The sequence below is a fragment of the Rhineura floridana genome, chromosome 4, assembly GCF_030035675.1.
Source record: "Rhineura floridana isolate rRhiFlo1 chromosome 4, rRhiFlo1.hap2, whole genome shotgun sequence".
NCBI classification, from domain to species: domain Eukaryota; kingdom Metazoa; phylum Chordata; class Lepidosauria; order Squamata; family Rhineuridae; genus Rhineura; species Rhineura floridana.
The window spans coordinates 208,316,226-208,342,750 of NC_084483.1; the positions used below are offsets into that span (position 1 = coordinate 208,316,226).

General features: G+C 46.0%; 1 protein-coding gene across 1 annotated transcript in view; it reads left to right on the plus strand.

Moving 5' to 3' along the window:
• The first annotated feature begins 3,251 nt into the window (after positions 1-3,251).
• The window catches only part of STMN4 (stathmin 4), a 28,947-nt gene continuing 5,673 nt past the window's right edge, over positions 3,252-26,525 (plus strand). Inside the window, exons 1-5 of the mRNA XM_061626510.1 lie at positions 3,252-3,343; positions 11,578-11,670; positions 16,860-16,955; positions 19,158-19,366; positions 24,515-24,706. Of these exons, the coding sequence (XP_061482494.1) occupies positions 3,265-3,343; positions 11,578-11,670; positions 16,860-16,955; positions 19,158-19,366; positions 24,515-24,706 (669 nt within the window). The 5' untranslated portion in view covers positions 3,252-3,264. The remainder of the gene's footprint in view (positions 3,344-11,577; positions 11,671-16,859; positions 16,956-19,157; positions 19,367-24,514; positions 24,707-26,525) is intronic.

Sequence of the window (26,525 nt, forward strand, 5' to 3'; positions counted from 1 at the left end):
TCCCAGCATTATGGTCTTTTCTAGTGAATAATGACTTCACATGATGTGTCCAAAGTATGATAACCTCAGTTTCATCATTTTAGCTTCTAGTGATAGTTCTGGTTTAATTTGTTCTAACACCCAATTATTTGTCTTTTGGGAGTCCATGGTATTGGCAAAGCTTTCCTCCAACACCACAGTTCAAATGAGTTGATTTTTTTTCTTATCCGCTTTTTTAACTGTCCAACTTTCATATCCATACATAGAGATTGGGAATACCATGGTCTGAATGATCCTGACTTTAGTGTTCAGTGATACATCTTTACATTTGAGGACCTTTTCTAGTTCTCTCACAGCTGCCCTCCCCAGTCCCAGCCTTCTTCTGATTTCTTGACTATTGTCTCCATTTTGGTTAATGACTGTGCCAAGGTATTGATAATCCTTGACAAGTTCAAGGTCCTTATTGTCAATTTTAAAGTTACATAAATCTTCTGTTGTCATTACTTTAGTTTTCTTGACATTCAGTTGTAGTCCTGCTTTTGTGCTTTCCTCTTTAATTTTCATTAGATTAATTTCAAATCATTACTGGTTTCTGCTAGTAGCATGGTATTGTCTGCATATTTTAAATTACTGATATTTCTCCCTCCAATTTTCACACCTTCATCTTGGTCCAATCCCGCTTTCCGTATGATATGTTCTGCATGTAGATTAAACAAATAGGGTGATAAAATACACCCTGTCTCACACCCTTTCTGATGAGGAACCAATCGGTTTCTCCATATTCTGTCCTTACAGTAGCCTCTTGTCCAGAGTATAGGTTGCGCATCAGGACAATCAGATGCTGTGGCACCCCCATTTCTTCTAAAGCATTCGATAGTTTTTTGTGAGCACATAATCAAAGGCTTTGCTGTAATCTATAAAGCACAGGGTGATTTTCTTCTGAAATTCCTTGCTCTGTTCCATTATCCAACATATGTTTGCGATATGATCTCTGGTGCCTCTTCCCTTTCTAAATCCAGCTTGGACATCTGGCATTTCTCGCTCCATACATGGTAAGAGCCTTTGTTGTAGAATCTTGAGCATTACTTTACTTGCATGGGATATTAAGGCAATAGTTTGATAATTACTGCATTCCCTGGGATCCCCTTTCTTTGGAATTGGGATATATATTGAATGCTTCCAGTCTGTGGGCCATTGTTTAGTTTTCCATATTTGTTGTCAAAATGTGGACAGATTCAGGCTCAGTAACTTGTATCAACTCTATTGGTATGCCATCTATTCCTGGTGATTTATTTCTTCCAAGTATTTTAAGAGCAGCTTCTACCTCACATTCTAAAATTTCTGGTTCTTCATCATACAGTTCCTTCGTGAATGAATCTGTCATCCTTGTACCTCTTTCGTATAATTCTTCAGTGTATTGCTTCCATCTTCCTTTTATTTCATCTCAGTCAGTCGGTGTGTTCCCCTGTTGATTATTCAACACCCCTACCCTTGGTTTGAATTTCCCTTTGATTTCTCTAATCTTTTGGAATAGGGCTCTTGTTGTGCCTTTTTTATCATCCTTTTCAAGTTCTTTACAATAATTATTGTAGTAGTTCTCTTTGTCCCTACATGCTTGCCGCTGTATTATTGCATTTAGGGTTCTAACCGTGTTTCTGTCTCCTTTTGCTTTTGCTTTCCTTCTCTCTTTAACCATTTTAAGAATTTCGTAAGTCATCCATTGAGGCCTTTCTCTTTTTTTAATTAGAGGTAATTAAAGGTAGAAAATAGCTAGTGACAATTATTGTCTTCATGCCATGAAAAGCTTTCATCTGCTGATCTCCACACATCAAACTGCTCTAAAATGCATAGAGACAAGCCAGGCTGCCTCAGCTGGCAACTGTACTTTCAGTGACCTTGCTTACGAGGCTGAGCAAGTCCCAGCCTGTTCTTTTAAATGCCAGTGGGGTGCTTGTTCTTGGGTCGATGTACAAGTTGTAGGTAGGTATTACAGGGTGAAGGGCTGTAGGTCAGTCACAGAGCCTTACATGCAGAAAGTCAGTCTCCAGCAGCTACAGCTGGGGTGGGAATGTCCCTTCGTGCAACCTTGGAAGAGTTGCTGCTGCCAGTCAGTGTTGACAATGCTGAGCTAGATGGACCAATGATCTGGCTCCTTATACAGCATCTTACTGTGTACAGCAGCAGGATGATGTATTATCGTTCTTATTTTTATTCTTATTTACTTTATTTGTTACCCACCCTTCACCGTTAGGTCCCAGGATTGGGTTACATCTAAAAATGACAATAAAAAGGTAAAGGTGTCCCTGCACTTGTAGTGCGAGTCGTTTCCGACTCTTAGGGTGACGTCTTGCAACGTTTACTAGGCAGACCGTATATATGGGGTGGGATTGCCGGTTCCTTCCCCGGCCTTTCTTTACCCACCAGCATATGCCGGGTACTCACTTTACCGACCATGGATGGATGGAAGGCTGAGTGGACCTCGACCCCTTTTACCGGAGATTCGACCCTCCTTCCGTTGGAATCAAACTCCGGTCATGAGCAGAGCTTTCAGCTGCATTACCGCCACTTACCACTTCAGTTAAACAACCCATCCCAAATACCATACCATATATACCTACATGTAAAAGTGGTTTGTTCAGTGACATGTTTAAGGGCTGAGGTTCCCTCTAAACTGGGGGCTTCCAATATCGTCTCTTGGCAGCTACATGCATAAACAAGCTCCTAGCAATGCAATGTTATATATAAAAAGTGCACTAAAGGCAATCCTCACTCCCACCAACTTAGCCAGCTTCTCCCTGGTTATTGAAATGAAATCTAGCAGAATTTTTCTTTTTAACCACTATCATCAATTCCAAATAGTACTTGATCTTAGCTTAGGAGATTGTTTATGGGCAAAGATGTGGAAACGATAGTTTCCTATTCAAGTAGTGCATTTTTCCCCTCCTGGGGTTGGATAACAACTACCAGTTTGCTGTCGACAGGATTATTTTGTCTCAGCAGGATCCATGGAGATAGAATATACAGTATTATCCCTAGAGTATCCCTCCCTTCCTACCCTCCAAAGCAAGGATGCTGTGTCTTTCTTTCTGCATCTGAAGAACCCTCCTTTGAAATAGCATTTTTTGTGTGACATCATCCTCCGGCACACCTGGCTCAGCGAGGAATTACTCAGGCAATTCCTTTCCTTCTTCCAAAGAAGATGCTGCCCAATCAGCAGGACCCATGAGCACAGCCAATCAGCTGGCTCAGAGGTGATGTCATGGTGAAAGCTTGGCAACTTGGTGGATGCTAAGTGGATCTTTAAGCATCTCTCTCTGGAAGGAAGCAAGGGAGCGGCTGGACCAGGCACTGGGCTTGCAAGGGGGTGAGTAGCATCAGGCACCGAAGATGATACCCCATAAGCATCTGGGGCTGAGAAAGGCTAGGAAAGGCCAGGGAAACATGGAGGAACTTGAAGAAAGAAATAATAGTTCTGCCCAGCATAAAAGTTATTAGCTGAAGGAGGAGGGCAAATGCTGGAACCTCAAAAGCAGGGGCCAGAGTGGGGAGAGTTAGGCATGAGGAAGACTGTGGTGGGGGAAGGATCCCAGCACTCCCTATGTGTGTTTTGGAAGTCAGCATGAAATTCTCTGCATCCTACTGGCTGGCTATCACCATCTATCTACCCATCCATCCATTCATCCTTCCTGTAGATGTAAATATATAGAGAGGGTTGGGGGAAGTAAATCATAGAGTAATTTCTATTTAAATGTCCCTGTATCCCCTTTGTCTCCCCACATCATGCTCACTTTTGATCCACCACGTTATTATTCACCCATCTATTAATCTATCATATTGTCTCACCCTCCTCTTTTCTTTTTTGTCACCACACGCAGACACTGGGCATCCAATCCTTCCTTCCTTCCTTCCTTCCTTCCTTCCGCAAAGTGCTTTGTCCCTCCTTCTCTTCCTTCTTTCACCATTTCGGGTCTTTTTGTGTGTGACTGATTATACCCATAGAATAGTAAGAAACTGCTGCTTTCTGTCTGTTTGTAATCTGTATAACGTAAGTCACACTATATGGTCCTGACAAAATGAAGCTGTTTCTCACAATGCAGTATGAAATCTTGCATTAGTGAAAAGAAGAGAGTGCCTCCTGGCACTAGGCAGGGAGGTGGCAGAGCTTCAGGGGCAACACCATGGAGAACAGTATAGCTTTAAGAAAAGAAAGAAAGAAAGCCAAAGTCAAATCACTTTTCATTGGAAGTCTGCACTTTTTTGGGGGGGAGGGACATTTCTGACTCCCTCTTTTTCTAACTGCTCCTCCTCCACCTTCTACTTCCAATTCTGCAATTAACAGATTAATTGATGCAGACCCAGCAACAATGTGCAGGGCAGTTGGTATGCCACAATTCCATGGGAGAGCAGGAAAATCTCAGCCAGTGGTATTTGACACAGAATTCAACTTCCTAAAAATTTCAGCTCTCACAAAGGAGAGGAGGAAGAGGAAGAAGAGTTTCTTGTCCTTATGGATGGAAAGATCTGCAAGTGTGCGGGCAACGCTTGCTGAAACCTCAGGAGCCCGAGGAGTGGATGCAGAAGGCTTTCTGTGGTCAGGGGTGGGGCTTTAGTGCCCTGCAGAGTTCCTTCTTGCCCAGCAAAACCAAAATTATGCAAAATAAAATAAGAGCAATTCTGCAATTTTCTCCATTTGCATTATTTGTACAGATTACAAGATTCAGCTTTCTTGGTGCAGAATTTGGATTGCCTGCATGCAGAATTTAAGGGGCAGCCATGTAGAGTGCCTGCAGTCTCAACAATGAGTATAAAATTGGCCCTGATAATTTACAGGTAGCTACTTATACCTGTAGTCCTCCCAGGCCAATTAGAAATAGCTGTCTAAGCTTATAGGTGGAGTCTTTTCTCTCTACTGCTACCTTACCAAAAAAGACACCTTCCATTGCTTCTTCTGAGCATCAACAGGGTATCCCAAAGACTGTTCCATTTGTTGAAGAGGAGGTGGACCACTCCCATCCAGTTCCTGTTGTGCTCTCCTTTTACCATTTGCTCCTACAGGCCAAAATCAACCTAGCCTCAGCTCACTTCCATATCATGCTTTTCCTGCACAGAAAGAACCCTTGTTTAGGGGAAAAGGTGCCGAAGGGATATCAGGGGTTAATATTAGTCAGGACCAGGGTTTAGTTCCACAGGAAGCCGTTTTTAACTATCATTGTTGATCCCTGGAACATTTAAAGCAGAAATAATGAAGCAGGTCCAGAGAGCACGCGCAGAGTGTTTGTCCCACAGCTTCAGAGCAGAAATGGGAGCGTGCAAATATGAATGACTGGCACAGGCACACGTGTGCATTTCAGATTGGGGAGCTGTGGCTGGCTGTGGATCCCCCAACATGTTACATGTGGCAAAATGAAGGTCTACATGTGGGGTTCATGCTCCCGACAAATGGAAATTCCTTCCATGAAGCTAAGAGAAATAAAGATTATTGTGGCACAATAAAAGCTTAACAGATCTTTCTGTGTGTGTGTGATATAGTAACACAGCTAAGCATAGCCTGTTGAGCTACAGTCCTTACCTATCCCAGATTTTTCCTCTGAAACTGCTGATGGTGTTCTAGCTACAGGGGCACTCATGGCTGGTCACAGAGCCATTTTCCTTTCATCATTGAATCCTTACTTTTGTTTCCACGAGACAAGACGTACCAAAAGGAAGAGAAAGGAGGTCCTCTCTCCTTCCTCCCTTCTAGCCAAGCATTCAAGTAAAACTGTGAAGGGTGTGGGTGGGGAAAGACCCTTCCTGAAATCTATCCAGGAGTGGGCACTGGAATTGCTTGGAAAGGGGTGTGGAATGGGGGAGGCACTCAATGACTGAAAAAGGCAGAAACAGAAAAGCTTCAAGGGGAGAAATCAATTTCTCTCTCACACACATTCACTTTTGCAAACCGGTTGTGTATGATGACAAGGGAGGCTGTTTAAAATAATGATGATGTTGATTATGGCAGGGGATGATCTTTGCTTCTGCTGGTCTCTGACATCTAAGCATAGAGGCTGAGCACGGAATAAGATCCACTTCTTCCACATTTTTCCCAAGTGTGCAAAGAATATTTGTGGCGGGTGAGGATGGGACAGTTGCTGGATGAGAAGAAATTGCAAATTAGTTTTATGCCTTGTCATTTTTTTCTGTTGATTTTTTTGAAATTGCTGTTGGCTGCATGGGTGCTTTGTGCAATGAGTTTTGGGGAAGTAGCAGGAAAATGAGGCGAATAAATAAACGCACCTATACATCCCCCATGCATGCAAAGACATTCTCTTGCAGCTTCCCTTTAGTATGTGGCTGGCAAAGCGAGGTCTCCCATCATGCCCTGCCTGGCTTCCCCCTCCCTGCCTGTTTTCAGCCGGGATGAGCTCATCCTATATTATACAGGGCTGTGGTTTCCTCCTTTCTCCCTTATTTATTAAGCACCAGAGCATCCCCAGCGAAACCACCCATAAAGCGGCAGCATCTCTCTCGGTCTTTTCCCTCACTAATAACTACACCAGCTACTTCCAGGTGGCCATCTGTCCTACTTTACAGAGGACATTCCTCTATTTGAAGCTGTCCTTTATTTGGAGAAGGGAGAGCAGGGGTGGGGTGAAAGCTTGAAAGTTGCCCATCAACAATTAGCACCCGGGCAGCAGCCTGGGGAAGCACACATATAATGCACATACATATGCATATATATTTGCATATGCAAATTTTATGCAGATCTAGGCCCTTTTTTGTCACCTTTCCTCTATTATGGTGATGGGTAGGTGCCCACCCTAGTAAATTGATTTGCCACCCAACCCACACACCTCCAAGCTGTCCTTTTATTAAAGGATCTTTTCTTAGGCAGCATCTGGTTAGCACTGAAGAGGGTTCCTGCAATGAATCTGGGGAGGTGGGCAAATCTCTCTGAGTTAAGGAGAAGCCTCCAGGGCTGTTGGCAAAGCCTTTAAGCTTGTGAAGTCATAACAAAGGAAAGGGAACCTGTCCGTCAGTGCTGGATAACCACAGCGGGCACATCTGGGAATGTGCAGAAATTAAGGCCTTGCACATGAGGATGGGGAGGGGGAGGCTTTCCGGGTGTCTTGGAAAGGAAGAAGCAATAAGTGAGAGTCTCGTGTGGTGGTAAGGAGGGGTGTGTAGGAACCTTCATCAGAAGAACTCGCAGGGCAAGATAGGAGGACAAGATTGCCTCTGAACATGTCCCATTTCTCACTACAGAGAAACCCCAGCCAGCTTCCAGACACCTGGAGATTAACACCAGGATTTAGCTTGCATCCAAGGTTGCTAACAAACAGAATTAAAAATATATTTAAAATGAAAAACAGCAACAAGGGCTTACCAGGACTTGTTCTCAGTATCAGTATTCAGTGCCAAGTGCCACCCTGTAACATGTGAAGTGACAGCAAAAAATACATACTGCTTTTGAGTATGTTCTCACCCGCCCCCCCCCATAGGATGGCCAATCCTATCTCCACTGTTTTTTGGACACAAGTGGGCTGTTATCTGCATCACTGTTATGATAGCCAACCCGCACACTTCCTGGAATGATGGGGGGCAATCACCCCTCTTCCCCCTGTTAGTTCCCCCAGCCCCACCTTCCCACCCTTGCAGAAAACATGGATTTGTGAACTTCCATTTGGGGAGATGGCATCTTGTCCCTTTTTCGGGGGGGGGTCTGTGTTCTGTGGCCAACACTAAATTTGGTGGCTTTTCCATGCATGTGGTGTACAGAATACACACATGCAGAATTGGCTAGAAGGTCCAATCACTTTTCATGAGTGACAGAAAGAATGCTTTTTTAGACATGCATGTTGCTAATGCAGCATATACAGTGGAAGAAAGCCAACTGAAAGACAAGCATATGCCTTGTAGTGCAAAAACTGAACTAACCATCTCTTGTGCACAGACTGAGGCTCCTCCCTCACCCCCACCTCCTAATGCTGTAGGTTGGGAAGTTTCTATGCAGCTGCAGCCTGCTAGGGCTTATGTAACCAGTGAGTGGGAAGAACCTTCAGTTTTGACAGAAGCTGTGTCAGATGGGGAGGTAATGAACACTTACTTAGTGTCCTGATTCACTCTGGAGCCTGTTGCCACAGCGTCTGCGGCTATATATGGATTTGAGCCAGCCGAGATGTATGTTTGGACTGGAGGTCAGTCACGAGACTCACCACCACTCACCTCGTGCCTTCTGCAGGGGTCCCCAACAACTATCTAGCCCTGCTGGAGCTTGGTTAGAACAGAGATAGCCAACATGTTGCCCTCCAGGTGGTTTTTTCCAGACTACAAATCCCATCATACTGGCTGGGGCTGATGGAAGTTGGAGTCCAACAACTTCTGGGGGCACCACATTGGCTATCCATGTGTAGGACTATACTGTACAACAAAAGCCAAGGTGAGGATATTGGCTAGGTAAGACATTCAGTTTAGATATATGTACGTTAAGTCAAATTGATAGAGGGCAGCTACTAGTTGTGATGGCAATGTTATCTCCTGCGTGCCTCTGGGACAATTGCAGGGGAGCACAACTGGAACTGGGCTATCATGCTCATGCCCTACTTGTGAGCTTCCTAGAGGCATCTAATTGGCCACTGTGAGAACAGGATTCAGGACTAAATAGGCTTTTGGTCTGATCCAGCATTGCTCTTATGCTCCTCTTCTTCTGAAATACATGTTTAGGGCATGTTAAAAATTCCTCTGTTGCCCAGAAACAGAAAGATCCACAAAACTTACACTTGAGTGCACATGTTACTCTTTCCTGCTGCTCTGTGAGTGTAACCGATGTCTTGTACTGTATTTGGGACAAGAGAAAGATGCCCTTAGATTCTCAGGGCATCCAAACCCCATACTGGGTAGTTAAGTCTAAGCACACACGGTAAATCCACTGAATCCGCATACAGTGGTTAGAGTGTGGGATTGAGACCTGGGAGAGCAGAGGTTGTGTTCAACTAACTTTTACTCAGAGTAGACCCACTGAAATTAATTACCATGACTAGCTTATGTCCATTATTTTTAGTGGGTCTACTCCACGTAAACATTAGTTAAATACAACCCCAGGGCACTCATCCTGTGCAAACCAGGGAGCCATCTGTACTATACATTTACAGCACTATCATACCACTTTGAACAGTCATGGCTTCCCCTAAATAATCCTGGGAACTATAGTTTGTTAAGGGTGCCGAGAGTTAAGAGACCCCTATTCCCCTCACAGAACTACAATTCCCAGAGTTCCCTGGGAAGAGGGGCTGACTTAAACCACCCTGGGAATTGTGAAGCTTACTGTGAGTGACCTTGGGCCAGTAGCACTCTCTCAGCCAAGCCTACTTTGCAGGGTTGTTGTGAGGATAAAATGGAGAAGGGGGAAAGAACCATGTATATCACCTTAAGCTCTTTGGAGAAAAAGTGGGGTATAAATCATAGAATCATAGAATAGCAGAATTGGAAGGAGTCTATAAGGCCATCGAGTCCAACCCCCTGCTCAATGCAGGAATGTAATTATTAATAATAAAAACACTATTCCCCACAATAGCTACATAGAGGCTCCAAATTCAGTGGCATTAATTTGAATTTTGTGGACATCTGGCTGGGAACATGATTGGAGTGTGATACAGAAAATAGAATAAACACATTGGGCTGACCTCTGTGGGAGAGAGGATGCTGAACTAGATGGGCCGCCAATTTGATCAAGCGGGGCACCCCTTATATTCTTAAACATGCCCATTTTCCATATGCCAAGTTTATGCAGAACTGAGCTATCTGACAGAAGACAGGGATTTTGACTGCTCCACAATCCCAGCTAGCTAGCTTTTTTTAAAACCCACCTCCATATTTCTCTTTCCTGCCTTTCCCTGCACCCCTCCACTGCCATTCCGCGACATTTTGGTTGTACGCTTTGCTCTGCTTGCCTGGTGTTCCCTTTCTAGACAAGATGGCAGTGCAGCAGCCACAGAGCCACACTGATTTATTAAAAGACAATTAATGCAATCCCGTCTTGACAGAACAGCTGCATCGCCCTGTGTCTGGTGCTGAATGGTTCCCATTGTTTGATTTTCTGTTTCGCCTTCCTGGTTGCAAGGACTGTGTTAACTGGTGTCATCCCAGACATGGTATCAGCCTGTTCCAAGTGCTGATTCAAACTGTCAGGTGGCCTTGAGTCAGCATTGGTTAGAATGCCAGTCACAACTCTAGAAAATTATCTTGGCAGCTGAATGGAGCCAAGATACCTGGGCTAGCTACAATACTCTCATGAACTTGTTTTTACGCAGTCTCTGAGCATATGCCAATTACACTTTATGCCATACTGCTTAGCCCTGTATCTTTTCCCATGGGGAAGAAAATCAGCTGGGGAGATTAGCCATTGGGTTAGACTAATTATGCTCTTCCAAAACAGAGCCTATTTCTGCTGCTGCTGCTGCTTATTATTATTTACATTTGTATACTGCCCCACAGCCGAAGCTCTCTGGGCAGTTTACAACAATTAAAAACATTAAAAACAAATATACAAATATACAAATTTAAAAACACTTAAATGACTTACTTCAGCTGGAAAAATAAGTTGAACCAAAATGCAGTGAGTGAGTAACAGTCTTAATGTGAGTTGTGGTATTTGGGCAAGCAAGACCAGATGGAGAAAATCAACTCTACAAAGTTAACCTGTGTATATTACAAAATATGGAAGGCAGTTGTATGAACCAACCCTTACAATGAAGAGTCTCTGGGAAACAAGTGAAAGAATTTACTGAGGGCCAGTATGTTGTTAATTGGGTTTGTTTTGGTGCTATCTTCCAATCTCTCTTTTTTTCTAAGGCTAATGGCAGCCTGGGGGTTAGTTTTCATTGGGATTATGGCTGGGGAGGGAATATTTAAATCCCCCCTCTCTGTGCATTGTGATCCTGGCCAAAATTGGAGCCCCTGCTCTTGGTACTAAATTTTTGAAAACCAGATTTAACTGCTAAGAACACATTTAGCATCATGTCTGGTTTGGTTCTCAGAAGCCAGAGGGAGCTGAATACAATATTGTTAGGAACCCGGAACCCAAGACTGAAGGAGAAGGAGCTTGGAGGGTAGGAAATGAAGCTAGGACATTGGGAAGTGGAGTCTGGTGGAGCACCTCTGGTGCCAGCTGAAGGCACTGGATAGTGACTGGTGGGTTAGGGGGCCTTGACTGGCAATTCTCTGTTCAGGGGGAGAGAATACAGCAAAGGTTTTCATCAGCAGGGTGGGCATTTAATTGCTCAACAGAGCTCTGTGCCTCTCCCCATGCTTTCAGAAACAGAAAAACGGGCAAAAGAGTCAGATTTGATTAATTTGTACCATTTTTGTTGCATGTTGCAGAACCCAGCTTTTTCTTAGCACAGAATCTGGGTTATCTCGCTGCAGAATTTTAAATAACAATAACAATAATAATTTCCACAAGGTGTGCAATAGCCCTGCCTATGGAAGAGAGATCAGTGATGGTTTTCCCTTTCTTTAGCACATTAGTTGCAGGATTGTGATGTTATGTTTCCTCACTTTTCCTGAAAAAATGCAAGTATAAACTCATAACTAAATTTACCCTTGTTTGCTTGCTTGTCTCTATAGATTGCAAGCAAGAGCTGGACACTATCTTCGCCTATTCAGACATCCGCTCAGTCACCAGGAATTCCAGAACATCAGGCATCATGACACTGGCAGGTATGGAAACAGACATTCTTGCAGCTTGGTCAACAAACAGGCCCATGAGAACCTAAGCAGAGCCCTGCTTTGGATTAGACCTAGCCCAGTACCTTGCTTTCCACACTGTTCACTGTCATATCTCCCCTGCCCACACTCTGACTTGCAGAGGTAGAGATGCTTTTTTCACACACTAAGATTAAAACAAAGCTATTTCTGGAGACCTTGCTTTCTTCTCCCCAGCCTTTGCTTACCCTGGCAACAGCAAGCCTCAACCCCTCTGGATACTTTATAGCCTATAAAGATCCCAGCTATGGGTGTTTCTTCTGATACCAGTAACTGTTTCACTGCCCCATAATAATAATAATAATAATAAATTTTATTTCTAGGCCGCCTATCTGGCCGCACAAGCGGCCACTCTAGGCGGCGTACAAGATAAAGTAAAATACAACATACAAACTACATAAAAACCCAAGAACTACAATATAAAACGAAACCGAACCCACCCATAGCTAAAACCAATGGCACCCAAAAGAAAACAAATACAAAACAAAAGACAAAACCCCAGGCCACCTCAGCCAGCCGGCTTCTGTATCCCTCCCAAGAGGGACAGGTGATGGAAATCAGTCACAGCTGGCTGGGTGCCTGGGACCTGGTCCTGCAGGAGGCACGTCTGCCAGGCAGCAGTCCCACTGGGAAGGGTGGTGGAGGTGGTGTTCCAACAGCAGCAGCAACAGCAGGCTCTCCTTCCCTGGGTGGCGATGTTCTCCTTCCTCCTGCAGGCACTGGGTCTCCCAGGCCACCTCAGCCAGCCGGCTTATGTATCCCTCCCAAGAGGGACAGGTGATGGAAATCAGTCACAGCTGGCTGGGTACCTGGGACCTGGTCCTGCAGGAGGCACATCTGCCAGGCAGCAGTCCCACTGGGAAGGGTGGTGGAGGTGGTGTTCCAACAGCAGCAGCAACAGCAGACTCTCCTTCCTTGGGTGGCGATGTTCTCCTTCTTCCTGCAGGCACTGGGTCTCCCAGGCCACCTCAGCCAGCCGGCTTCTGTATCCCTCCCAAGAGGGACAGGTGATGGGAATCAGTCACAGCTGGCTGGGTACCCGGGACCTGGTCCTGCAGGAGGCACATCTGCCAGGCAGCAGTCCCACTGGGAAGGGTGGTGGAGGTGGTGTTCCAGCAGCAGCAGCAACAGCAGGCTCTCCTTCCCTGGGTGGCGATGTTCTCCTTCTTCCTGCAGGCACTGGGTCTCCCAGGCCACCTCAGCCAGCCGGCTTCTGTATCCCTCCCAAGAGGGACAGGTGATGGGAATCAGTCACAGCTGGCTGGGTACCCGGGACCTGGTCCTGCAGGAGGCACATCTGCCAGGCAGCAGTCCCACTGGGAAGGGTGGTGGAGGTGGTGTTCCAGCAGCAGCAGCAACAGCAGGCTCTCCTTCCCTGGGTGGCGATGTTCTCCTTCTTCCTGCAGGCACTGGGTCTCCCAGGCCACCTCAGCCAGCCGGCTTCTGTATCCCTCCCAAGAGGGACAGGTGATGGGAATCAGTCACAGCTGGCTGGGTACCTGGGACCTGGTCCTGCAGGAGGCACATCTGCCAGGCAGCAGTCCCACTGGGAAGGGTGGTGGAGGTGGTGTTCCAACAGCAGCAGCAACAGCAGGCTCTCCTTCCCTGGGTGGCAATGTTCTCCTTCTTCCTGCAGGCACTGGGTCTCCCAGGCCACCTCAGCCAGCCAGCTTATGTATCCCTCCCAAGAGCGACAGGAGATGGGAATTAGTCACAGCTGCCTGGGTACCCGGGACATGGTCCTGCAGGAGGCACATCTGCCAGGCAGCAGTCCCACTGGGAAGGGTGGTGGAGGTGGTGTTCCAGCAGCAGCAGCAACAGCAGGCTCTCCTTCCCTGGGTGGCGATGTTCTCCTTCTTCCTGCAGGCACTGGGTCTCCCAGGCCACCTCAGCCAGCCGGCTTATGTATCCCTCCCAAGAGCGACAGGAGATGGGAATTAGTCACAGCTGCCTGGGTACCCGGGACCTGGTCCTGCAGGAGGCACATGTGCCAGGCAGCAGTCCCACTGGGAAGGGTGGTGGAGGTGGTGTTCCAGCAGCAGCAGCAACAGCAGGCTCTCCTTTCCTGGGTGGCGATGTTCTCCTTCTTCCTGCAGGCACTGGGTCTCCCAGGCCACCTCAGCCAGCCGGCTTATGTATCCCTCCCAAGAGGGACAGGTGATGGAAATCAGTCACAGCTGCCTGGGTACTCCCCTCTCTCCACACCATATTTATTCTAATACGAAACTATTCCAAAGCATTACGTGTATAACTGCTTATAACAACACACGTAAAATGAAACATCACACCCACCAAACGATGAAATGCTGCCAAGAAGCCCACAAGTAGAACATGGGACTACTTGTTGCCTGCATTTCTCCAGTGGTAGCTGGTGCCCGTTGGGACTGGTAGGGCAGAAGACAGGGAGCCCAACAGGAGTCAGCGCCAATGACAGGCAAAGGCAACTAATATTAGTTTTCTCCCCCCTGCTCCTCTTCCCTGCTGAGCAACACTGTGACTAAGGAGGAGAGAAATTATAGCCAGTCCCACCCCCTGGATTGGTTGTAAATACGAAGGTAGGCAGGTAGGATTGGGGACTGGTTGAAGGCAGACTGAGATTTGTGCACCAATTTCCCAATTGCCTACTAGATGAACCCCCCACTCCTCCTCTCCCCCAGAAACTGCTGCTCAGTGCCTATTGCCTTTGAACACAAAGTTCCATATAGTTATCTTGTATCCTGTATGCCTGTGCAGCTGCAGTGAGCACATTCTCCAAGTGTTGATCCGTAGGCAGCGAAAATGACACCACCCATACATAAATGAGAGGTATCAGCAGGCTCAGGGGACGCTCAAAGTTTTCAGAAGGACAAGAAAAAATGTGTTAGGAAACACCTCCTAAAGGGGAACTCCCTGCCCAAGAGCTGCATGAAGGCAGAATATTGTGTGGCCACAAATTCTCATAGTATGGGAGAAGGTGGAAAATGTCCCTCTCAGGGATGGCACCAGACTGTAGGGGCCCTTGGTGGTGGTGGCCACCATGGAGGGCTTAAATAGGCCAATGGATTAGTGTGCTCTGTGCACATGCCTGCCATCACCCAAGATGTCAGGGGAGAATGTTGACACCCCCCCCACGGCCATCTTGGGTGATGGGAAGTGTGAGCATGTGGCGCCTCTGCGCTGCAGGAAGTTGTGCAGCCAGCCCACACCAGTAGCTCGGGGGGGGGCTGGGAGGGTGGCTGCTACTTCACGATCTGTGTCAGCATCAGGTTGTAGGGTGCATGCTCCACAACCTGATGCTAGTGCAGATCATTGAGTGGGAGCTACAGACCCAGCAGCAGGGGCCCCTCTCAGTGACAGGGGCCCTCAGCCAGTGCCCAATATGGTCGCCTGCTGGCACCAGGCCTGGTCCCTCTATCTACTTTCTTCACACCATGCATGATTTTATAATATTTATTTTTATTTATTAATTATTTGATTTATATCCCCCCTTTCCTCCCAGTAGGAGCCCTGGGCGGCAAACAAAACCACTAAAAACACTTTAAAACATCATAAAAACAGACTTTAAAATACATTAAAACAAAACATCTTAAAAAACTTTTTTTAAAAAGAGCTTTCAAGGCATATTTTAAAAAAAGGTTAAAAATACATTTTTTAAAGGTTTAAAAAGCACTTCCAGCACAAATGCAGACTAGGATAAGGTCTCAACTTAAAAGGCTTGTTGAAAGAGGAAGGTCTTCAATAAACACCAAAAAGATAACAGAGATGGTGTCCGTCAAGATTCCTCCTGCTGCCACCACCTGTCCCACCAGTCAGGATCCTGGTTTTTATTTGTTCTCTCACTGGCTCTAGCACAGATCTCGCAAGGTCCCACTGCTAGGCAGCACCACCAGCCACTCCCTATTTCACAACATTGCCTTGGGACTTTGCCTTAGTCTCCTTCTGGCTTATTGTTACTTTGTGTCTGGGTGTACTTGCAGGCCACAACCCCCCTGTATCTTTGTGTCTATAAAGCATACAGCCCTGGGTTGCTCTGGATACTTGATGATATTACACTATCTTTTCACTGCTGCCACCATTGATACTGTTTCTCCACCTTGGTAAATACCCTGCCCACCCTTCTGGTCTGTGAAAGCCCCAGCCAAGGATCAGACTTTTGGTAAACCAAGAAAATATTTATTTATAAACACCAGGAAATAACAAGATTACTTAAGGTATTTTTAACAAGCATATGGTTTCATATATTGTGTTACTCTTTATGTTTCTAGTCATATATAATCTGCCTCAATACCAGCCTAATACAATCCAACCCACAACCAACTCCAACCCACAACAACCAACCACAGAACTCCCAAACTCCACCCCCTCTCAACTGTCATCCTCTCATTTATACCTTCAGCCACTCAAACACTCAGCCAATCATCATACAGCATTCTCTAGCATTCTAGCCCATGTACTCCCCCCTCTCACTCAGTCCACTTACCATATATACTTTAATAAACCTGTTCTTACCATATTTACAGTAATATCTATATACAGGGACATCACAGTGCCTGTCTAAAATTTAAGGGGAGGGAATTCCATAGGGTAGGTGCCGCCACACTAAAGGTCCACTTCCTATGTTGTGCGGAACAGACCTCCTGATAAGATGCAGAGTGCAGTGATCGACTGGGCATATAAGGGATAAGACGGTCTTTCAGGTATCCTAGTCCCAAGATGTATAGGGCTTTGTACACCAAAACTAAAACCTTGAACTTGGCCCGGTAGCAAATGGACATAATATGCATGTACCCGTTGCCTGTTTTTCTAAACTAAAAACTCCACAAACTGTATAGTCTTTCTTTGCAGGGAAAATGTTCCAGTTCCTTGGCCAGTTGGCTGCCTTTTTTTAACAGCCCTTCCAAGCTCCACAATGCCCTTTTGGACATGGGGCTACCAGAACAAGTCACACAAGTACAGAGATGCTAGGCTTGAGGGACCCTTGGCCTTATCCAGTAGAACACTTCTTATGTTCTTATGAGTAAGGGCCCCTTTTTTTGGGGGGGATGCACACATGCCCTTGGGTTAGAGGGTGAGGGGTATCTGATATGTCCCCCTAGTATGGATGTGTGAGCCTTTTTTGCTGACGGAATTTTAACTTTCCTGGCAATGTGTTTTTCCCCCTACAGCGTACAAAGAAAAAATGAAAGAGCTCCCCCTAGTGTCTCTGTTCTGCTCCTGCTTCCTCTCGGACCCCTTAAACAAACCATCTTATAAATATGAAGGTAAGTACGCCAACCTATTAACTCCCAGACATTTGTGGATTTGGGGCTGCTAGTATTTGAATCCCATTTGCTTAGCGCCTTCTGCTCATGACCATTTCCACAAATGATGGACGGCACCACTTTTGACATTCCTCCCTTTCCCAAGGGCCTTGGGAAGGCTTCAAGGTAATATATTATATATGATAATATGTTATAAATCTAATAGACATGCATTATGCATTCTTATGTTCTAGACAACCCCAGCAAGCATGCCCATACCTTGCAGATAATATGGGAGAGGCTCAATTTCTTTCTTTCTTTTTATTTTCAGGATTTATATCCTGCTTTTTGACAACTGAATTTTTAAATATATTTTATTTACTGGGGAGGGTGAGCTATGAGAGAACTAGAAAAGGTCCTGAAATGCAAAGATGTATCACTGAACACTAAAGTCAGGATCATTCAGACCATGGTATTCCCGATCTCTATGTATGGATGTGAAAGTTGGACAGTGAAAAAAGCTGATGAGAGAAAAATCAGCGCATTTGAAATGTGGTGTTGGAGGAGAGCTTTGCGGATACCATGGACTGCGAAAAAGACCAATAAGTGGGTGTTAGAACAAATTAAACCAGAACTGTCACTAGAATCAAAAATGATGAAACTGAGGTTATCATACTTTGGACACATCATGAGAAGACGTGATTCACTAGAAATGACAATAATGCTGGGAAAAACAGCAGGGAGTAGAAAAAGAGGAAGGCTAAACAAGAGATGGATTGATTGCATCAAGGAAGCCACAGACCTGAACTTACAAGATCTGAACAGGGCGGTTCACGAGAGATGCTCTTGGAGGTCGCTGATTCATACGGTCGCCACAAGTCATAATCGACTTGAAGACGCATAACAACAACAACAAATTTATTTATTAAATTTATTTACATCCCTCCCTTTCTCCCAGAAGGAGCCCGGGATGGCATATTGATATGCTGCTCAGGTTTATGCAGCTCTGTAGCTGAGATGGTGCTGAGTGATTAATACAACCAGGAATCTACTGTTAACCTTGGCCTTGATATGAGTGCAATCCAGTCCACATGTTAGCCTCTAGCAGTGATTCAGTTCTAACAGCAGCAAGGAGAGGCGCCAGCAGCTGGACCGCCCTCTGCCACCTCTTTGCACCTGCTTTTGGCAAGGGGAGAGACATCACTGTCCCCTCCCTCTCCAAACAGCCCTTGAGCAACCAGAAAGGAAGAAGGAAATGAATGTTTACTTTCTCTTTATGCCTCAGCAGTATTTTCCTACAGTAAAGAGGAGGGCAGAGCTGGCTACTCAGAAGATGGAGTGGGGGGGAGGAGGGGAAAGGGACTTTTTGTTTCGTTTTGTAAACCATGGTTTTCATACTTTCTACTTATGTTTTTCCCAAACCTACTTCTTTGGTGAAGAGCCCTTCTGTGTCTGTGATGGAGCATCCCAATGTTGCAGAGGATTCTGGGAACATGATCTAGGACACCCACTAAGTTATCACAGGAGACCATGGTAGCAGCCTGATTGGCAGCAGATCCAATGTGGGACCCAGATTATTTTGCCAGATGTCTGCAGGATGGTCAGCAAGAAGGAAAGGGCTGGTAGTTCAGCGACAGAGGCCCCAGGTTCAATCCCCAATGGCATCTCCAGGCAGGGCTGGGAAGAGACTCCATCTGAAACCCTAGAGAGGCTCTGCCTGTCAGAGTAGACAATACTAGCTGGCCCAGTGGTCTGACTCAGTATAAAGTCACCCAGGAGAGATATGATAGCACTCTTCAAGTACATGAAAGGTTGCCACACAGAGGAGGGACAGGATCTCTTCTCAATCGTCCCAGAGTGCAGGACACAGAATAATGGGCTCAAGTTGCAGGAAGCTGGATTTCGGCTGAACATCAGGAAAAACTTCCTAACTGTTCGAGTCATACGACAATGGAACCAATGACCTAGCAAGGTAGTGGGCTCTCCGACACTGGAGGCATTCAAGAGGCAGCTGGACAGCCATCTGTCGGGAATGCTTTGATTTGGATTCCTGCATTGAGCAGGGGGTTGGACTGGATGGCCTTATAGGCCCCTTCCAACTCTACTGTTCTATGATTCCTATAACCTGGTCCCCCTGAGTTATTCTCAGTGTGACTTCCAGCACTAGCTTAATTGCTTGTTAATGTGATTACATCTCAGCCTCTTCCGCCCTCTCTCTTTCAGTAGACACTGTAGATCTCACTTGGTGTGTCATTTCTGACATGGAGGTCATTGAGCTCAACAAGCGCACCTCGGGCCAGTCCTTTGAAGTGATCCTTAAGCCGCCATCCTTTGATGGAATCCCTGAATTCAACGCCTCCCTGCCCCGACGGCGTGACCCCTCATTGGAAGAGATCCAGAAGAAGCTGGAAGCCGCTGAGGAGCGACGCAAGGTGAGAAACCGCTCAGCACCTGGTTGGTAAATGTGGCACACATTTCAGGAGCAGGGAAGTGGTTTGGTCACACAAGTGAATTGGAAGGGGATCTATATTACTTTGGACACATCATGAGAAGACATGATTCACTAGACCATGATGCTGGGAAAAGACCATAATGCTGGGAGCAGAAAAAGAGGAAGGCCAAACAAGAGGTAGATTGATTCCATAAAGGAAGCCACAGACCTGAACTTACAAGAACTGAACAGGACGGTTTATAACAAATGCTTTTGGAGGTCACTGATTCATAGGGTCGCCATAAGTCGTAATCGACTTGAAGGCACATAACAACAACTGCCCTCTCCTCCACACGTCAGGAAAAGGGCAACTGAAGGGCACTTTTGGAGTGGTCCTGATGTCACATTAGGCCAGTTTCATCCTTCCAGCATTTTCATTTGTGAACCAAAAAAGTGTGGCTGTATCTGTTATACCATTTGCAAGTCATACGCAGAGTAGACCCATTGAAACCAATGGACTTAAACTGTTCACAACTAACTCAAGTCCATTGATTTCATTGGGTTTACTCTGAGCATGACTTAGCAGGATACATCAGCCTAGTGGGACTTGTGTCCAAAGAAACATGCCTAGGATGAGGACTGCAGATATCATTCCCAATGAAATACATGAAACTTCTTTTGCTTTGGCTGGATAGTGCCCATGAATTGCACTCGCTGAATCAGGCCGGGGTTTCCTCCTTTTTAAATCCGGTCACTGCTGTTTATTGCATTTCATTATATTTTTTGTAATGAAAAAATGAAATGGACTGCCTTCAAGTCGATCCCGACTTATGGCGACCCAATGAATAGGGTTTCCATGGTCAGCGGTATTTAGAGGGGATTTACCGTTGCCTCCCTCTGAGGCTGAGAGGCAGTGACTGGCCCAAGGTCACCCAGTGAGCTTCATGGCAGGGTGGGGAGTTGAACCCTGGCCTCCCAGGTCATAGTCCCACACCTCAACCACTACACCAGGATAGGTTATAAAACACAGTAAATATATTTGAAGAATGTGTTTCATAAGAACATAAGTAGAGCCCTGAAGCCAGGTCAGGCCAGTGGCCCACTTAGTCCAGCATCCTGTTCTCACAGTGTCCAACCAGATGCCCCCAATGGGAAGCCCACAAGCCACACCTGAGCGCAATAGCACTCTCCCCTCCTGCAGCTTCCAGCATGCTGCCGCTGCCCATGGAGGCAGAGTTTAGTCATCATGAACATCAATTTGTCTAATCCTCTTTTACAACCATCCAAGTTGGTGGCCATCACTGCCTCTTGTAGGAGCAAATTCCAGAGTTTAACAATGTGCTGTATGAAGGAGGACTTTCTCTTGTCTGTCCTGAATCTTCTAACGTTCAGCTTCATGGGTGTTGTAGTGTTACAAGAGAGGGAGAAAAGCTTTTTCTCGATCCACTTTCTCCATGCCATGCATAATTTTAGACCCTTATATCATATCGCCTCTGACTTGCCTTTACTATAAACTAAAAAGCCCCAAATGCTCCTTAAAGGGGAGTCTCTCCATCACCTTGATCATTTTGGTTGCCCTATTCTGAATCCTTTCCAACTCTACAGTATCCTTTTTGAGGCGAGGCAACCAGGACTGCACATGGTATTCCAAATGAGATCACACCATAGATGTGTTTCGTTAACAGACCTTTAAACATGCATTTTGAGGGATTTGGAAAGCAGGATTTGGATTGGACTTGCCTTCAAGTCGACCCCGACTTATGGCGACCCTATGAATAGGGATTTCATGGTAAGCGGTACTCAGAGGGGATTTACCATTGCCTCCCTCTGAGGCTAGTCCTCCCCAGCTGGCTAGCGCCTGCTCAGCTTGCCACAGCTGCACAAGCCGGCCCCGTCCTTGTCCACAACTGCCAGCTGGGGGGCAACTGGGCTCCTTGGGACTCTGCAGCTTGCCCACGGCTGCACAGGTGGCAGGGCACATAAGCCCTGAGCCACTCCCTGTGGGGGTGATCTTTAGCTGGCCCTTGACACCCAGGAGACACGAGCGGGGATTGGAACTCACAGACTCTGGACTCCCAGCCAGGCTCTCCTCCCCACTGTGCTATACCAGCTGTTGCAATGTAGGAAGCAGCCTTATACTAAGTTAGGCCCATTAGTCCCTCTAGCTGAGTACACTGACTGGCACTGGCTCTCTATGGTTTCAGACTGAGGAGATCCCTAACCCTACCTGGAGATGCTGGGATTAAACCTGGGACATTCTGCATGCTGCAAAGCTGATGCTCTTCCCCTGAGTTATCACCCTCCCCCAGAACAGGAAGGTGCCTTATACTGAGTCAGACCATTGGTCCATCTAGGTCAGTACTGTCTACACTGACTGGCAGTAGCTCTTCAGGATTTCAGGCAGGGACTCTTTCCCAGCTCTAACCAGCTATGCCAGGAATTAAACACAGGTCATTCTGCATGCAAAACATGTTCTACCACTGAGCTATCACCCTTCCCACATTTGGAGGGGGGAGGAACAGATCAGGGTAAAACAGCAAAAATCTAAATCCGGCCAAGTTAAGCACCATTGTACCTCACTGAGTTGGATCCAGCCATAGAATAGACCCACTAAAATCAATCGGACTTAAGTGTCTCAAGTGCTGTTGATTCCAAATGTGTGTTTTTCTAAGCAGGACTAAGTCTGGATCCAACCCATTGATTTCAGTGGAAGAGTTAAGTAAGTGCTTTAATATCTTCCACTGAAACCAAAGTGCTTAACTTTAATTCCATTATCCCCTTGTGGTCTACTATAAATTAACATCACTGAATTTATTAAAATTATTTGAAGAACATAAACTTTTTAAGAGTGCCAAGAGCTTGCTGATTATTCCAGCACCTTTGCACTGATTGGCCAGAACACTGCAAGTTGGGAAGAGGCTTAATGCAGAGGAATACTGCCTGCTCCTTTTCTCTTACCTCTCTGCACAAAAAAGACGAAAGACTTAAGAACAAACCAACAGCAGCACCAGTGCAATGAAACATGACGATATGATGCAGGTACCCTGGGATATGTTATGTGCCAAGTGTTGTTGGAGTTTATTCTCCAGCAAGGGGGAGGTGGGGTGGACATGGGGTCTAGCAAAATTTCAGGCAACTCCTCAAATGCCAACAAAGCATTTCCTGGTCAAGAAGGCACCATGTGCAGATGATGTAAGGAAGTTCCCATAATGAGGAAATGTGTGTGGTTTCATGCCAGCATGTGAATTATTGATCAGCCATTAGGAGGCATCTCTCATTCATCCTTGTCCCTAGCCAACCTTGGCAGACAGTCATGAATGGGCATTGCTAGCCACAACAGCTCGGATGTGGAAGATGAATGAATTCCTGTCCACAGCTCAGTTTCCTTTCAGTCAGAATAACCTGTACCAGCATTAACCCCTTTGCTGTTTTATCTCTGTGTGAAGTGGTAGCTGTTTGGAAATACTTTCTAAGGGCTCTGGATTGCTTGCTTCCTGTAATCCCATCCCATAGGGCTGCAAGCACACCTGAATGTAAATGCACTTTTATAACCACTTACAAAACTTTAGTTAGTTTAAACCAGGCACCATTCATGAGCCATGTTGTTCCCACTTCCAGTGTAACCACATCCATCCAATATTATTATTTCGTTAGTTATTTAAAATATTCATATACCTCTGAAACATTTGCATTTCTAAGTGGTGCACATAAAACAAAACAAAACATAAAATAAACACTAGAACAATAAAATCTTCATCAAACCAAATGGAAATGGACTGCCTTCAGTTCAATCTTGACGTATGGCTACCCTACAAATAGAGATTTCATGGTAGGGCCTGCTCAGCTTGCCACAGCTGCACAAGCCAGCCCCTTCCTTGTCCGCAACTGCCAGCTGGGGGGCAACTGGGCTCCTTGGGACTCTGCAGCTTGCCCACGGCTGCACAGGTGGCAGGGCACATAAGCCCTGAGCCACTCCCTGTGGGGGTGATCTTTAGCTGGCCCTTGACACCCAGGAGACACGAGCGGGGATTGGAACTCATAGACTCTGGACTCCCCACTGTGCTATACCAGCTGTCTCATCAAATGAAACACTACCTTAAAATGTCTGCTGGAACAAGAACGTCTTTGTCATGCACCTGAAGTTCGACAAGGAGGGGGCCTGTCTAATCTCAGCTGGTAGGGAGTTCCACAGGCTTGGGCCCCATAACACTGAATGCACAGCTTCTCCTTATGATGAGCTATGCATTTGAGTCATGGGGGACCACCAACAGAGACTCCCCCAAAGATCTCAGTGATTGGGCTGGGATATAAGGGGCCAGGTAGTCCTTAAAATGATACCACTATTCATACAGAAGATTAGAAACATACTGTGAGTCAAACCACTGCTTTATCCAGCTCAGGATTGTCTATGGTACTGCTGGCCAGATCCACCCCACCGCCGGTTTACATTGACTGCAAATACTTTTCTAGGGTTTCAGAAGGAGAACATTCCCAGCCCTGCCTGGAGATGGTCCCAGGGACTGAACCTGAATGCAAAGCAGGTGCTCTGACACAGACCTATGGCCCCTCTGGATAGTTTACACATTTCTTGGGAGTTTAAAATTTGAAAACAAAGGCCAATAAAGTATACTCTCCCCAGCCTGCCTGCCTCAGATGCTGGCCAAAGCTGCTCTATATTTGAAACCGAGAAGGTCAGAAAAGGGTATTGTCAGATTCAGAGAAGGAGGGATATTGAAGGAACGTGGCATCCATTAAATGGACCAGACTTTCTCTGTTAGTTTCACTTGAGAACAGTGGAGAGTGGTGATGGTGATGGGAAAGTGCACTGGTGAAAATGATAAATTCCCCCCCATCCTGTTTCCTTACTGAAAGGTTAACATTTGAGGTGAGGGTGGGGGAAATCCATTCTCACATGTATATAGTTCTGTGCAAGGAAAATGGTGGGTGAAGGGATCAAAAGCCATTTTGCAAGTGACAAAAAATGCAGAGAAGCTGTAACACCGTTGTAAATCCACAGCAAGAGCTAGAGAGAGGCATAGAAGTATTTTGAAGTGACGTGTGACCCTCTCCCACTCCCCACCCCCAATGGGGATTGTGTCAAAGCAAAGGATGGCTGGCCTTGACTTCTCATTTTGCTCTATGAGTTTAGTACCAGGAAGCAGAACTCCTGAAACATCTGGCAGGGAAGCGAGAGCACGAGCGAGAGGTCATTCAAAAAGCCATCGAGGAGAACAACAATTTCATCAAGACAGCCAAGGAGAGGCTGATGCAGAAGATGGAGTCCAACAAGGAGAACCGGGAGGCACATTTAGCCGCCATGTTGGAACGCCTGCAGGAGAAGGTGAGGAGGAGTCAATTGCAAGGAGAAGAGGGGAGGGAAGCGGGTGGCATGGACTAAGTCAGAGAGACGTGCGGGAAGCGACAGTGAGTGGAGGGAGAACAAGGAGCACAACACCCCTCTTTTCATTTGGAAATTATACAATCATAGAATCATAGAGTTGGGCCTATAAGGCCATTGAGTCCAACGCCCTGCTCAGTGCAAGAATCTAACTTAAAGCATCCCCGACAGGCGGCTGTCCAGCTGCCTCTTGAAGGCCTCCAATGTGGGAGACCTCACCACATCCATAGGTCATTGGTTCCATTGTCACACCACTCTAACAGGAAGTTTTTCTGATATTCAGCCTGAAATCTGGCTTCCTGTAACTTGAGCCCATTGCTCATTTATTTTATCGATTTATTTAAAATATTTCTATCCCACCCTTCTGCCCTACAATAGGGCACTCAGGGTGGCTACAATAAAATTGCACACATATATTGAAATACACAGTAAAACCACAAACATTACAGTAAATTAAAATGCATAGAATACAATTAAAATACATAAAATGCATTATGCATACACATACACACACATACATAATTGGTCAGTTGCCTGCTTTGGATGGGGTCATACTCCCTCTGAAAGAGCAGGTCCGTAGTCTGGGGGTGCTCCTGGATCCATCTTTGTTGCTAGAGGCCCAGGTGACCTTAGTGGCTAGGAGTGCCTTTTACCAGCTTTGGCTGGTGAGACAGCTGCGGTCATTTCTGGACTGGGATAGCCTGGCCATTCTTGTCCACGCACTGGTAACCTCCAGGCTGGATTACTGTCATGCACTCTATGTGGGGCTGCCCTTGAGGTTGGTCTGGAAGCTGCAGCTGGTGCAAAATGTGGTGGTGAGATTGCTTACTGGGACAGGGTATCGCCAACATGTCACCCCGCTGGTGAAAGAATTGCACTGGCTGCCCATTTGCTACCAGGCCAAGTTCAAGGTTCTAGTTTTGGTGTACAAAGCCCTATACAGCTTGGGACCAGGATACCTGAAAGACCATCTTACCCCTTATATACCCAGCCGATCACTGTGCTCTGCAGGTGAGGGCCTCCTGCAGATACCATCTTATCAGGAGGTCCAATTTGCACAACATAGGAAACGGACCTTTAGTGTGGCGGCACCTACCCTGTGGAATTCCTTCCCTTTAAATATTAGACAGGCGCCATCTCTGTTGTCTTTTTGGCCCCTATTGAAGACCTTCCTCTTTCAACAAGCCTTTTAAGTTGAGACCTATCCCAGTCTGCATCTGTGTTGGAATTGCTTTTAATATGTTTTTTTTTATTTAAAACAATATGTTTTTTAACCCTTTTTAAAAGATGTTTTTAAAACTTTTTTAAAAAAAATGTTTTTAAAGTTGTTTCGTTTTGGTGTATTTTAAGGTCTGTTTTTATTATGTTTTGATGTGTTTTTAGCGCTTTTGTTTGCCGCCCTGGGCTCCTGCTGGGAGGAAGGGTGGGATATAAATAAACAAACAAACAAACAAATAAATAATACATGTACACATGTGCATACACATGAGGAAGTGAGAATAAAAGAACGTAAAAGATAAAAATAAAAGATAAAAAATGTTAAACAGTGTCAGGCTGACCCGTCAGTCCCAACCAAAAGCTCTCCGGAACAAAATAGTTTTTACAAGTTTCTGGAAGACCATCAGGGAGGGAGCAAAGCGGGCTTCTTGGGGCAGGGAATTCCGAAGTTGGAGCCACAACTGAAAAGGCTCTCTCCCTCGTGCCTGTCAATCTAACTTCTTTCACTCGAGGCACGCAGAGGAGACCAGAGGCAGATGGTCTT